This window comes from Natrix helvetica (assembly GCF_964273705.1).
Source record: "Natrix helvetica genome assembly, chromosome: 1".
Taxonomy (NCBI): Eukaryota; Metazoa; Chordata; class Lepidosauria; order Squamata; family Natricidae; genus Natrix; species Natrix helvetica.
Genome location: NC_138548.1, coordinates 189,098,206 through 189,113,842, shown reverse-complemented (window position 1 = coordinate 189,113,842; position 15,637 = coordinate 189,098,206). Strand labels below are relative to the sequence as shown.

The following is a 15,637-nucleotide window of genomic DNA, read 5'->3' as shown; positions in this document are numbered from 1 at the left end:
TCCCAAAGCCAAATCCCACCTGGGAAAGGGGAGACCTCGATGACTCACTGGGTGAATTTTTCCTTCTCCACACCTTCCCCAGTAGTTTTTTTGGTTTGGTTGGCTCTGAGGTCTTTGCCTTTGGCTGGGGGGGGGGGGGGGCAGGGCTAGGCATTTGGCCGCTCAGTGGCCTTGTTGGCCACTATAAGAAGCACTTCATGACATGCATCGAGCCCCCCCCCCTTGGCTGTTCCTTAGCTTGGACTGTAGCTGGACTGTCGATCGAGTGTGTGTTTCTCAGGTTGGGTCCTCAGCTTCTGTTCGGTCAACCTACGTTTCTTATGTAGAACGTGGTTCTTAGCTGCTATAGAAAGGTATCAGTATTTCCCAGCTTTGGTGCACTTCATTGTGGAGTTGAGTCACCCACTCGGCCGCTTCTCCCTTCAGGTTAGCAGAGATCGCATGAACCATCGCCTGGTTGGTGGGGTGGGAGTGGCCATGGTCATTGAGTTGAGCCCATACCTGGTTCAGGAAGTTTGTCGGGGTCCCCATAAAAGGTGGCCGTAATTGGTGGTGAAGCAACAGGAGGGGAGCTAGTGCAGGAGGCAGTGGTGGTGCATGAGACAATACCCATAGTGTCTGGATCCAGCCATGGCTAGGGTAGTACACTCAATCAGGACGCACCTGCCTACCTGGTTGGGGGCACGGGCCCTGTGGTCTGCCTGCTTCACAATGCCTTGGTGGGCTCCACCGTGGCCCCAGGTTTGACTGCGCAGACATGGCCGGTGGACGGCTGGCCGCTTGCACTGCAGAGGTGGAAATGCGGTCCCATCTTGGAGGGAAAGTCAGGGTCAGCTGGCTCACTCTTGGATCAATCTTGGTTGTTCAGGTCAGTGTGTCTGTTCCAAGCTCCCAAGGCTCATCAGTCAAACCTCTCTGGCAGTCCTTCCAAGGTTTGGCTGTGAAACACCATCTGGAGTTTCCAGACCCCGGACTCATTGAGGGATTCTGTTCTCCACTGGAGGATAGTAGTAATGGATTCCCTCATTGAGGTCACTGGGAGATATCTCACTGGCTTCTGGACTTGATTCTGACACCTGAAGTCCTCCTTGGCTCGGTACAGATCTCCCGTGGCCGGCCAATTGGTACGGACCTTTGGCTGGGTCCCCACTTGCCAGGCAATTTCTGCAACCACCTCTGCCACCTGTTGGCTCTCTGTGAGAGTCTGTAGGCTCTTCAGGAGGCTAGCTCTAGAACCTAAGGCTTCCTTCCGTTGCAATCTTCCCTGAGTCTTCCTGCTCCCTCTGTAGACCAGGTTAGCAGCTGGGACTCAGGAACCCAGAGAGCAGCTCCAGTTGGAGCAGAGATTTAAAAGAGTCGGATTAATATCAGGTTTCCAAGTAATAGCCCAAAAGAAAGCAGAACTCTGAGGCAGGTAAGTTCCTCAAAGAACTATTTTATTGGAGGTTCAAGTTTCAAGTTTATTTGATTTATAGACCGCCCCCTCTCCCCGAGGTATCATATTAGCACAAACTGGTAAAAACCAACTCTGAAAGTTCCCATGGTTTTCACCTGATTAAAAACTGAAAGTTCCCCCTTTCCTCAAACAATCAGTCACATTGTCCAATCAAGGTGCTGGCTGGTCACCTGGTTACTTCACCCCTCCTTCTCCAGCCACGTGTTGGAATATCCTTGGTTCCCACAGGAAACTATTTCGTTTTGGCTGCAAAATCCCCATCTAACTATGTCCCCTATCACTATCCCTTCTTTACATTGTTACAACCCTGATGCCCCAGAATGGCCAGGTTCACTTCAGAGTTGACACTAACATCTTTGATCTTCCCTGCCTAAATGTAAAGCTTTGCTTTTATCCACATTAAAATTCATTTTGTTCGATAGAGCCCATTGTTCAAGTTTCTCAAGATCATTTGAGATCCTGAGTTTGTCTTCTGGGGCTACTCCTGCCAGTTTAGTATCAAATTTGATGAGTTCCCCTCCTATTCCCTTGTCTAAGTTGTTTATAAAGATATTGAAGAGTACTGGGCCTAAGACAGAGCCTTGTGGTAACCCACTACTTACTTCTCTCCATGTAGATGTAGTACCAGTAAGGATTATTTGTTGAGTACAGTTTGTCAGCCAGCTATATAAATCCATTTGATGGTAATGCTATCTATTCCACATTTTTCTAACTTACCAAGAAGTAGATTGTGATCTACTTTGTCAAGTGCCTTACTGAAATCTAAGTATACAATGTCCACAGCATTTTGCTGGTCTACTAATTTAGTGACTTTATCAAAGAACTAAATAAGATTGGTTTGGCATGATCTATTTTCAACAAACCTGTGCTGGCTACCAGTTATAACTTTATTTGCTTCTAGTTATTTGCAGATCTGTTTTTTTATGATCTTTTCCAGGATCTTCCCAGGTATTGATGTTAGACTGATTGGTCTGTAGTTTCCTGGATCTGTTTTTCTCTCTTTCTTGAAGATGGGAACCACATCAAACCTTTTCCAATCCTCAGGCACTTTCCCTGTGCTCCAGGATTTTTGAAAGATTTGGTACAACGGTTCTGAGATAATATCTGCCAGCTCCTTCAGAACTCTGGGATGTAATCTGCCAGGTCCCATTGGTTTATATTAATCAAGGTCAGATAGGCGTTGTCTTGCCATTTTCTTGCTTATTTTAATTTTAATTTCTGGTTTGTGTTTTACAGTAGCTTTTTTGTTAGAAAAAGCTACCTGTTGGGCTAGAATTTCTTTTTGCATGAAGACTAATGCATATAATGAATTAAGCAGCTCTGCTTTCTCCCTACTGCCTCTTACTTCCTTGCCATCTTCTCTGCTTAGTGGATCTACTGTTTCCTTGACTGTTTTCTTGTTTTTAATATATTGAAAGAAACTTCTTTTATTATCTGACTTTTGAAGCAAGCCTTAGTTCATTCTGAGCCTTTGTTTTCCTGATTTTTCTTTGTATGTTCTGGCTATCTGTTGATAATCAGCCTTAGTTATGTGTCCCTCTTTCCATTTTTTGCCTTTCAGTATGTCAGAGAGATCTTAATGCAGCCATGATGGTTTCTTCTTGAATTTCTTGTTTTTCTGATCAGTGGTATTGCGCTGGACTGGGCTTTTATGATTTCATTTTTCAGTGTTTCCCATGCTTCTTGACCTGTTTTCCCCTTTTGTATTTTCATCCATGGAATCTTTCCTGGGATCTCTCTCAGTTTGTTAAAATCAGTTCTTTTAAAATTTAAGGCACTAGTTGGATTATTTACTATTGCTTATGTTTGCATTATATTGAATTCCAGTATGACATGGTCACTTTCAACCAAAGTTCCAGCAACTTCAACTCCCTCTATCACTTCTTCTCTATTAGTAAGAATTAGGTCCAGTATAGCTTTACTTCTCTAGCGGAGTAGTTCCCTCCTGTACATTTTATATGATAAACTTGTCAGCTAGGTTGGTTAAGAATCTGTTTGATCTCCCATTCGCTGCAGAATTTGTCTCCTAGTTGATAACTGGATAATTAAAGACTCCCATTACTGCTGTGGTATGCTTCCTGCGTACATTTATTAACTGGTTGGCAAAGAGTTGATCTATTTTTTTTATTGGTTGGGTGGCCTGTAATATGGCAATGCTACTTTACCCCCTTTTATATTGATCCATATACACTCTGGAAGGGTTTTATCTTTGATCATGTGCATTTCTATAGATATGTAGTGATCGCTCACATATAATGCAACTCCTCCTCCTCTTTTCTGTTCCATCTCCACACAGGATCTCTGGAGCTAAGTCAGAATGATCATCAAGTTCTTGGTCACCTCTCTGGCCCTTCTTGACAGATTGCTCAGTTTGACTGGGTGACCAACTCTTGGTTGTGACAAACGTCTTCAATTTGAGAATCATGGAGGTCATGGTGCTCTTAGGAACCTTTAGTGCAGCAGAAATTTTATTGTAGCCTTCCCCAGATCTGTGCCTTGCAATAATCCTGTCTCTGAGCTCTGCAGGCAGTTCCTTCGACCTCGTGGCTTTTGTGCTACTACCATACAGTATGCATTGTCAGCTGTGACTTCTATAGAGTGTGTGTCTTTCCAAATCATGTCCAATCAACTTAATTTACCACAGGTCAACTCCAATCAAGGTGCAGAAACGTCTCAGCAATGATCCAGAGAAATTTATTTATTTATTTATTTATTTATTTATTTATTTATTTATTTATTTATTTATTTATTCTTCGCATTTCTAAACCGCCCCCTCTCCCAAAAAGGGACTCGGGGCGGTGTACAGTCCACACAACAAATAACAGATAAAAATACAAATATAAATATAACTATAAATATACGTATATATATGGAGGAGGTTAAAATTAAGAGCACTGTACAGAAGAATAAAATATGGCTCTAAAAGCCCTAAAATCAATTAGAATTAAAACACTACCCTTAAAATAACCAGTTGAGAGTGTACTTTCAGGAGGTAGCAGTTGTAACATTTATAATTATGCCAGGCCAGCTAATCGAAACAGGTGAGTCTTCAATTTTTGTCGGAAGGAGCGGAAGTCCAAGGTGGTTCTAATGTCGGGGGGGGGGAGGTCATTCCAGAGGGTTGGGCCCATCACAGAGAAGGCCCTATTCCTTGGCGCCGCCCGCTGGCATTGCCTAGTGGACGGCACCTGGAGAAGGCCCTCCCTGTGAGAGCGGATTGGCCGCAGGGATGTATGTGGGAGGATGCGATCCCGCAAGTAACTAAATGGGAGGTAACTAAATGGGAGTAACTAAATGGGAGGCACTGGAGCTAAATTTCAAGTGTTGTTGCAAAGGGTCCAAATACTTATGCCAATGTGATATTTCAGTTTTTTCTTTTTAATAAATATACAGACATTTGTAAAATTTGTTTTCACATTGACATTATGAGATACCAAGTATAGATTAATGAGAATAAACACATACTAGACCATATGCTAGTTTCATTAATTCCAGCAGTGATAGTTAAAAGATGATTGATTTGGTTGGTAATGGCTGGAATGCAGCTGACTCGGCTTTCATAGATAACATGGCTTTCACAACTTTTTGGATCATTTCAGCTTCTAAATTTTTCAAGTACTACTCTTAACATTTTGTTTCTAAAATATTTGTTCAGTTGAATTACCCAGATTTAATGTACCAGTAGCATCATCATTTTATTGATTGAGATATTGGCTGAGCTGCTTTTATTTAAATATAGTAGTTTGGTTAATGATTAGAGGCTAAGCAAGAAGTATTCAGCAGGAAACATTGCCTTTTGATCAAATAGTACATTATGGTCTCTAATTTGGGTTTTACAGAATAATCTAGCTCCTGTTCAGTTTGATAGCAGAAGTCAAATTGATTTTAACTAGCCTTTTCCCACCTTTTTATCCTGGAAGAATCTTGAGATAATTTTCAGGTCTTGGGGAATTCTCCCCTTCAGGCATATAAAACTTATTATATAAACATCTCACAGTGCACTAGCATGATTGATAAATTGTGTTATGATTATCTAATATTGTCAGTGCTTTTTAAAGGAAAGAATATTATTTTTCTGTGGTTCTTTGGCCCACGTTAAACTCCTTTTTTGTTGGATTCCTCCTCCCTCTCAAAGGACATTTACTGTAATGTAAAAGAGGTAGAGGATTTTTTTTTACCTTATCCCAGTAGGCCTAAAAGTCTTATCATAAATTTCTACTCTATAAGATGCTAATAAGGAATGGTATCTGCATACATACTTTTTCTGCCTATTTAAAATTAATAATGACTTTTTAGCCCCCCAGCTTCCTTTAAAAAAATTACATTTAGCTTACCGTACATTTCTTGAAATTAATCTTTTTGTTTCCATTCATGCATTTTAAAAACCGTAAGACCAACATAATTAATTTTTGTCAAATAATAGGCTTAGATAAAAAATAATATTAATTTTTTTCCACTCATATTCTCTTATAGAAGCCCTAGCAACCTCTCAAGGAAATCCAGTTGAGAAATGTTTCAAATGAATGAATTCATTTTATTTATATTTCACCTATTTTTCATGAATTCAAGATGCTTTATGAGATCCCTCTTTATTAAGTATTTATTTATCTATTTACAACAATCTTGTGAGGTAATCTAAACTGGAACAAAACAACTGTCCCAGAGTCAGATGGATTTGTAACTGGCTGACAAACTGTACTCAAAAATTCATCCTTAATTACATCTACATGGAGGGAAGTAAGCAGTGGGGTACAACAGGGTTCCGTCTTAGACCCAGTACTCTTCAATATTTTCACGAGTAACTTAGATGAGGGAATAAAAGAGGATTTAAGAAGAGATTGGACAACAATTTATCTAAAATGGTATAGGGTTTCCTACTTGAGCAGAGGTTGGACTAGAAGACCTCTAAGGTCCCTTTCAGCTCTATTTTGATTCTCATCCAGTCAGCCTTGGTGTTGACTCCTGGCAACTGCCTGGACTAGTCCCTGAAGTTTTCTTGGCAAGGTTTTTCTGAATTGGTTTGTCATTGCCTGCTTCCTAGGTTTGAGAAAGAGTGACTGACCACTACACCAAACTGGCTCTCTTAAGAATAGAAAGATTACTAATTAAATATCATTTTTGCAATCAAGTCAGTTTAAAAATACAGTTTAAAAATACTATTTTAATTATCAAAAGAAATATTATTTATATAATAAAAGCATCACATAATAAAAGCTTCTGGTTTTCAAAATGTAACTACAATTTTGTTATTAAGCACACTTATAAAAGTATGCTTTAATAGCATAAATTCATTAAAAAGGCATTGAGGGCAATAACATTTTATTGTACAGTTCATCATACAGTATCTTCTGAATAAACAGTACACAAGTGCTGTAAAAAAAAAAAAGACTGCAAGGCATAAAGCAGGATATCCCAAACACAAATGTGTGCTGAGTTCACTCAATGCTAAGCCAAAAGTCAACACAGCCCATGGCTTAATGCAGGGAGGTAGCAGTTTCTCTATTCTCTAGCAGTCCGAAGGATTGTTCCAAATGCCGTTGGATGGGGTGCAACCAAAGTTTTTGCTTGTTTTTGGAGGGTAGAGGTTATGACAGGGATCTATAGACAGCTCCGTATATTGCTCTAATGCCTGACTGAAGATGTTGATTCTTCCCATTTTAGGGGTATCCTGAATATCAGGTCAGACCATTAGAAGGCAATTTCCAGAAAGCTGATATAATACAGTGGATCAGAGACTGAGCTATGAACCAAGAACCCCCTGCTTCTTGTTATAAACCTTATGACAGTAAAATTAATGTGAAGTGAGTTGAACATGTGAAAATGTTACAGAAATGTTTACTATTACTTCACTTTTCCCACTAACAAACTGGGGCAAAACATTCAATCCCCATACAAAATCTCTCCCTGAAATGATCTTATTATATTCCATTCTACTATAAACTCTGCCTCAACTGATTCTCTATCCAAATTGGATACATTATAATGACAATTGTGGAGTAAATTTTACTAGATATTGTATTTATTATTTACAAATCATATTTATATAGCTACTATCTCACAATCAAGTGACTGGATGGCAAAGGTTAAGAACAAAGTAGATTTTTAAGGCAGAGGGAGACTTTTTCAGAAGGCTGATACTTTTTTCTTTTGAGAATTCTAACATTATTTTTATCTACTAGTTCCAGAAAAACATATAATCTGCTGATATTAGTTGAGGAACAAAATTTAAATTAAACAAAAAGAGAATCATCAATAGAAACATGTGCTTGGCAGCAGGGTCCCTCAGTCCTTTTCCAAGATCTCCACTGGATGGGTTCTCAGGAAGGAGAGCTGAAAAAGTCCCTTGAAAGTTGTAGGAAAGAGCAACAAAGACGATAAAGGGTCTGGGGGCTAAACTGCACAATCAATGGTAAAGGGAGCTAGGTATGCCTATTCTAATGAAGAGTAGGATTTGGGTTGACATGATAGCAGTCTTCCAATACTTGAGATAGTGTCACAGAAAAGAAAGGGTTGACCTATTCTCCAAAGCATGTGAGGGTGGAACAAGAAATAATGGCTAGAAGATCATCAAAGAGAGATCCAACCTAATATTAAGGAGAAATTTCCTGACGATAAAATGGCTTCCATGCAGATGTTGTGGGTGCTCCATCACTAGAGATTTTCAAGAAGACATTGGACAGCCATTTGGAATGGTATAAAGACAATAGTAGGGGGATGGACTACAAAATCTCCAAGTTCCCTTCCAGCCTTATGATTCTAAGTCTTGTGACTGAGATCATAGAAACAATGTTGCCAGGCAAAGCATGCAGGGATGGGCTAGATGGATCAATAGGAGGGCTAGGAGAAGCAGCTTCAATTCAGCTTATTCAAGGTTCAACAATGCTGAAATATCAACCACAAGAAATGTCATACCGAGTTTCACTTCCAGCTCTCAACAGTGCCTATTGCACAACATCTCAGAACTCTGCATAATTTCTAGATGTCATACTGTGCTATTAAGAAGAAAAAATATCTTTAAAGGGATTATCATGTGATGGAGAAGACAGAGATGTCAGATAAAAGAGTGATTACACAAACATTGCCTCTTTCACAATATTTCCTGTGGTTTTCCAGTTCAGGCATAGAGTTTCCCATTCCCAGTTTAAATTTCTCTATGGTAACAAAATACTGTAATGAGCTAAATAAACAGAAGGCAAAGATAATGCAATTTCAAAATGTATGTTATGTTACCAATGAATTTTTGCTTTTATTTTGTAGCATAGCTACACATCTTGGGTATCAAATTAGGAGAATTGAGAAAGCAGACTTGCTTCTCAGCAACTTTTAATGAAAATGAAATCATGTAATTGAACATAAAACCATAGGGATGGAAGGGAACTTGGAGATTTTCTAGTCCAACTTCCTGCTCAAGGCAGGAGACTTTTTAACATCCTGGCCAAATGGTTGTCCAGTCTATTTTTGAAAACATGCAATTATGGAGAACCCACAACTCCCAGAGACAAGCTATTCTATTGATTAATTAATAGAATTAATTCTCACTGTTAGAAAATTTCTTACTTCTTATTTCTAGGTTGTATTACTTTTTAACAAGAATCCACCCATTACTTTTTGTTCTTTGGTGCTTTGGAGAATAAGCCTCATCTCTATGATAGCCCCTTGAGACAGTTGTCATGTTCCCCCTAATCTTTCTCTTTTGATAGGCTAGAGCAGGGGTGTCAAACTTGATCCAATTGCAGGCTGTATCAGGATTTCGTTTGCTGGGATGGGCAGGCCTGGCTGTCACGGCCAACTGGGTGGGCAGGGCCAGGGTCTGGCAGAGCCGGAGCAGCATGGGGCGGTCCCTCGCCATCTCTGGGATGGCCCTGTGGGACAACTCTGGGCCTATCGCAGGCTGGATCCGGCCTGCGGGCCATGTGGTTGAGACCCCTGGCCTAGAACATATCTAGCTCAATTGTTCAGACACTTTATCACCTTTCCTGCTCTTCTCTGTAGACTTTCCAGGTCTCAACTTCTTTTTGTATCACATTGACCAGAACTGTATACAGTATTCCAAGTATAGGCTGACTAGTGCAGTATAAAGTGGTATTGTCACGTTTCATGCTCTTGATGCAGCCTGGGACCAGTACACTGCTGGTTCCTATTAAGTGGTGGTCTACTAGACGTCTTTCTCAGTTATTACTGTTGAGCCAGGTACCAGATATTCTATACCTATGCATATGGGTTTTCTTGCCTAAGTGCAGGACCTTACTTTTCTCATCATTGAACTGCATGTTTTGGATAAATCCTAATGTTCAAATCCTTCAAGATTCTTTTGAATTTTTAGTTTATATTCCAAAGTGTTAACAATTTTCCCCAGCTTGATGTCATCTGCAAATTTGATAAACTTCCCTTCTCATCTAACTAATTTATGATGACATTGAAGAACATTGGGCAGAGGTACTGCACTGCATGCTTTTCTCCATATAGATGTAGTTCCCTTAAGGACTACATGCTGGGTGTGATTGGTCAGTTAATTGCATATCCATCTGGTTTGGTTTGGTTTGGAAGAATCCTATCTAATACGTAGAATCAAGTGTTCAAATTCCATTCCTTTACATTCCTGTTACCTTCTGAAACTAGATTTTTAGCAAATTATGCAGAAATCATCATTGGATCTTCTAGAGAATCTATGAAAGAAATCTGAACTGTTGTCTCCTATATCCACTGCTACTCTTTTGCTTCTATTTATTCCCCAGTCAGAGAGGGGCCATTCAGCATCCACATGTGCCTTTCTTCCCAAGTTGGCTCCTGTTCTTCAGTTGTTCTCCTCTCCTGACAGCTCTTTGCATACGTGCATCTGGAACAGGCCTTAGCTGTTCTTCTTCCCCACTTATCTCTGACTTCAAAGGCAGCTGGGAAATGTCAGATGGCCCTGGCTATCAGCCCTGGAAGCCACCTTTTTCTGTTGGAGCTTCAGGGCTGCCACATTTAGTGCCTGGTAAAACGGGAGGGGGATTACAAGGAGTGGTGGAGGATTAGCTGTAACAACATTCCTTTCTCTGGGAGTCAAGGGCATTTGGCCTGCACCTGGATAGGAGTGACTGGGGGTTGTCTTCAGTTGGGATGGTGAATTGATTGGACCATGTGATGGACCTGTGGGTGCAGGGTATGGATCTTTGACTTTCTTTTGGGTGGGGAAAACCCGGAACTCTCCGATTCGGGTTTTCCCAGATGTGTCAATATGACATCTCTAATAAAATGGAACTTTGAGGAAACTTCAAGCCTTGGAGCCTTCGTTCATTGGGGTGTTACTAGAGATGGGGCTCTATCTCTGCTGCTGATGCAAAGCATCAATCAGAGTCATCCCCAGACTCCAGGACTGGCCCAAGTTCCTCCCCAACCTCCTCATCGTCTGAGTCTGCTGCCAGCTCTGCTGCCAGCTGGCAGGCCATAACACTTACAGTAGTATTTATTTATATTCTCTTTTTATTGAGAATTAAAAGAAACAGGAAATGTTTGCAAATGACAAGCATGAAAGAGACAGTGGATGAAACAAAATTAAATAATTCCCCTAAGGAAATAGTGAGATTATTACTGAAGAAAACGATACAAAAAGTAGGTCACTTATATTAGTCCAGAATATTGACTGGCATCAATGCAAACCTAAGTAGTTTAATCAATGGAACAAATTATTCTCCCGCTCACCCACATAAGCAAATAAGACTGCCCACTGTGAGCAAGAGAGGCAAATGTATCCTACTGTGTGAGAGTTTTGTTGGCAGATGATTCTATTGGGCAAAGCAACATCAGGAGAACATCTTAAGTATGCCTGGGGTGGTTTCTAGAACAAACAAGGGTTCTAAAGGACGAAGAGAACATTTAGAAAAATGAATCTGGCTGTCTGCCTCAAGCCTAAGAACTTTTAACTAAGCAAAAAGGAATGATTTCCATTAATGGTTGGAGATAACCACTGAAAGGCAGTTAAATATTTAGATTATTCATCAACCTGAACATACCACCAAAATGAAGTCTACTCTGAAGTCTCATTGGTACAACAGGATAATTAGTCATAGTTTATACTGGGAAGAACCCCAAAGCAGACACCAAAAACTTCTTGAAATAGGAAAAAGGAAAAACTAATGTCAACCCAGAGCATTCTTTTTCTAATTATTGCTTTTGATACAAAGTAATGGTTAACATGACAGATTATCTCTGGGAAAGTTGTGTTGATGTAAAATGGGTGTGAATATCTAAATTTGACATTGACCTGAAATCTAAATATAACAAGAATGCAGTTCTAAACATACTTTCCTGAAATCAATGGGACTTGTGTGTAAGACATGCCTGTAGCTAATATTACAGTATCTAATAGTAAAGTGCAACAGCATAATTTAGATAATTTAAAAAAAAGATTCATTGCTCTAAGGCAGTGATTCTCAATATTTTCTTCCCCGCATACCTTTAAATAACTTTTGTGGCCATGGACCATAGCCACGAACCCTCAAGACTCAAGATTTATATCATATTTCTTCAAGTCTTTGCGGACTCCCTGTGATGACTTCCCAGGGGTCTGTAGACCACAAGTTGAGAATCACTGCTGTAAGGGATTTTGATGATGAGTTAGTAAACATAATTCAGCAGATTGAGAAAGGACACAAATCAAGCACATTTGGGACCCTATCAAAACTCAGAAGATCTTGAGAAGCTGGAATAATGGACAGAAACAGCACAATGAGTAAAACAGGAACAAATGCAAAGATTTACATTTTGGTGGGAAAAATCTAGATTAGTTAGAAGCTAGGTGTAAAACATAATTAAAACCTTCAGCCATAATCACCGTGTTTCCCCGAAAATAAGACCTGGTCTTATTTTCTTTTCAGCCCCAAAATAAGCACCAGGCCTTATTTTTTTTGTGGGGTGGGGGGGATGTCTTACCCACTTAGCTTAAGACTACTGCAGCCATGCCTCCTACACTCCAACCTATTACGCTGCTGCTTGACTTCTTCTGCGACTGTTCGTGGCCACTCACAGCCAGACACTGCGAGGCTCATTGTGCCGGTGCCGCTTACAGGAGGCTGCATGGCACATTGCGCCATCGCGCATATGAGTGGCACCGGCGTGACGAGCCTTGCAGCGTTTTGCACGAGTGGCCTTGTGACGTCCTGCTAAATGTTGGAATACTGAATGTAGAAATACTGATACCAAGGAGTTATGCAGTGAATTTTATATGAGTGTCCTTCTGCAGAAAAAAATCACTATCCCATTCCAATGATACATATAGAGGGTGGTATTCAGAGTGGGAGTGAATGACATATTTATCTCCAGGAACCAGAACGAATGAAATAAAGTTGGCAATGAAAATGTTGGGAATCTTTTCTTTCTTTCAAATGTTGTCTTCCTCTAGTAGAGTACATCTAATTTGGCAGCTGTTCTTTGTCCCACCATCTCTTTGTTTGCCCAGTCTGTTTACAGCCTAATAATTTTTAGCTTTGGTATACAAATTTAATAACGTAATAGATGAGCAGATTCATAAAGTTGGAAGGCACTTTAGAGGTCTTAGTTTTTTATTGTTTTCAATATTGCTCATAAGCTTTAGCTCACTCTGAGCTATACTGTTCCATAATTCTTCTTTGATTATGTTCCCTACCTTCCATTTCCTATACATAGAATATTCTTTATTGGACAATTGTGATTGGATGCAAAAGGAATTTGTTTCCAGTGCATAAGCTCTGTCTACATATAAGCAACAAGTGATAAATCATGATAATCATAAAATGCAATCATCATAAATCATAAGTTATAACACTCAGTGATAATCATAGGATAAATAAAAGCAATAATACTCCATATTTTCCCTAGCATTGTAATTTAATGATGTTGGGTATTATTGTTTATTCCTTTTGTCTTTTATTCCTTTTATACATCCATTCATGCTTCCACTTTCTCAGTACAAACAAATAAAAATTGACAGACATAAAAAACCTTCACCAAAGGAAAAAGAATCCCATGGAGAGAGGAATAGAAAAAGGGGGAGAAAGAGAAATAGAACTGGAAACTTATACAAACAGGATTTGAGGCTATGAACTGAGATTTGAGTGAATAAATTGCCGTAATGGAGGCAATGGTAGTGGAAATATTATCCCAGTTTAAACTAAGTCTATTAAAGCTATTAGTTATGTACCTACCCATGATCGATCATTACACCTTACTGTATGTGTATAAGATTTAACTGCAGATTTAAGAGAGAAGTTATTGTTCCTGTAATCCCTTCCTCACGGGTCCTAATTATGTTTCTACACTGCAAGCGAGGCTAAGTCTCACTCAGTTTTCCTAAAACTCGAACCTCTTCGGACACTCGAAAGTTCCCGTGACTGGCTGACCCTTGAGGGTCCAAATATGACCGGCTGGCGGCATTCGCTAAACTGCAGCAAGAACTGAAACAGCCCTCGATCTCATTCCCCAGAGACTCTCTAAAATTTAACCCCGTTCAAAGCTTTCGGAAGAGAGATCTTTGTTTGCTCTGTAAGGCAACTCCCGGGCCGTGACGCTATCACTACGCCTGGGCCAATTGGAAAAGCGTTGCCGTCCGAAAAGGGTGTCTCCGGCGAGGCCCTCCTCCTCTTCCCTCCTCCTGTTCTCCCATGTAATGCCTCGCGGGGGTCCTTGTGGCTAGGAATTCTATATAAATCCAATGTGACCTAGCGATCTGCCCTTCTCGCAGCTTGTAGGGGTTCCGCCAGATTGGAGAAGCGAAGGCTGAAAGGCGGTAAGAGAATTTGCAAATTTTCCTTCATCCCACTTTTATCAACCAGATAAAATTGGCTTGCCAACGGTTTCAAACAAGATCCGTTTATTTTCCCGACAGCTTTCCAAGATGCCGGACAGTCGATCGAAGCGAGCGATTCTTTTGGTGTTGACCCTTTGTTCGGGCGCAGGGGTCTGGGGTTCTCAACCCCGCGGGGAAAAAAGCAAGAGGCAAACGCAGCAGCATATCGTTCAGCCCTCTCTGCCAGTTGGCCAGAACAAACGTGAGTAATTCTGGGATGAGCAATAACGGCTTTTCAGGAGAGGAGAGGAAACGGTCGGATCATGGACGCTTTGATAAAACCGAAATCAAATTTAAGGAGCATACCGAAACTTGTAACGTTGGGTGGTTGTGAAGAGAGGGGAAAAATAAAATTTACTATATGAATGCGTTAATAGCTCTTTCTTGAGTCTACTCGGGTCTAATACATGAAATCATCAGATTGAGATGAAGAAAATTTTGCAAAAAACAAATCCGATGATGGGGAGAAGTATTTTTGAACTTAAATTTAGGTAGGGATTTAGCAATGCCTGTCCCAAGTGTCTTACAGACAGTTACAGCAATTTAGGACAACCTTTTAATGGTGCTAGAGTTACTTTGTGACCTCATGTCTCCAGTTAGCTTTGCAAGTATCCAGGATTGCAGTTTATTAATCCTTCATGGACCCTTGGATGCGAGGATGCTGGACAGCTAAAACATTTCCAGTGCACAAAATTGTTAAATCATGAAACAGCTTTTTCCAGGGAATTTTCAGATTAATTGAACTGAACCATGTTGTTGAGAGGGGAATCCTCTTGGTTATTGCAGTTATATTCAGTTTTTCTGCCAAGGAATTCAAGCTTGAGTTTCCTTTGAGACTCAAGCCTAATTAAGATTTATTGTTGGAGTATATATTATATTGAGCCCAAAGAAAATTATTCTGAATGCCTCCTGATTAGATTGGGCACCCTACTCTTGGGGAGGTCTGGTAAAAGATATGCCGCTTCCCAAGTTTTGCCAGTTTGCTGTGGCTGGGGTGGTAATTCTTAATTTTTATTTTTTTCATTGACACCAGTGAGAAGCAAAACTATCTCATCAGAATTGGCAAATTGTGTGAAGATGTTGAGAAAACAACTTTTTTTAGTTTTGTTTTTTAATCCAGTTGGAGATGGACTCTTGGTGGTTAAATTCCGTATTTCAGGGCCTGCTGGTGGAAACTTTATTTGCATATATATTGATTTTTTATAAGAGATGTTCCCTGGTCTCTTATATTCTTCATTACTGAGAAAAGGGATTCTTGTCCTGGCCTATTTCTCTTTCACATACATTTGCTTATTTAGGGTAAATTAATTTTCCTGAAATCCAGGCATTCCTCAAGAAGAGTCTAAGTTAGCATTCCATTTTTTCACTGCAGCTAT

At 40.1% G+C, this 15,637-nt stretch overlaps 1 protein-coding gene across 1 annotated transcript in view; it reads left to right on the top strand.

Annotated features, from left to right (window-relative positions):
• The first annotated feature begins 14,043 nt into the window (after positions 1–14,043).
• Positions 14,044–15,637, top strand: part of FN1 (fibronectin 1) — a 150,379-nt gene continuing 148,785 nt past the window's right edge. The window contains exons 1-2 of the mRNA XM_081967190.1: positions 14,044–14,201; positions 14,301–14,463. Coding sequence (XP_081823316.1) covers positions 14,310–14,463 — 154 coding nt within the window. The 5' untranslated portion in view covers positions 14,044–14,201; positions 14,301–14,309. The remainder of the gene's footprint in view (positions 14,202–14,300; positions 14,464–15,637) is intronic.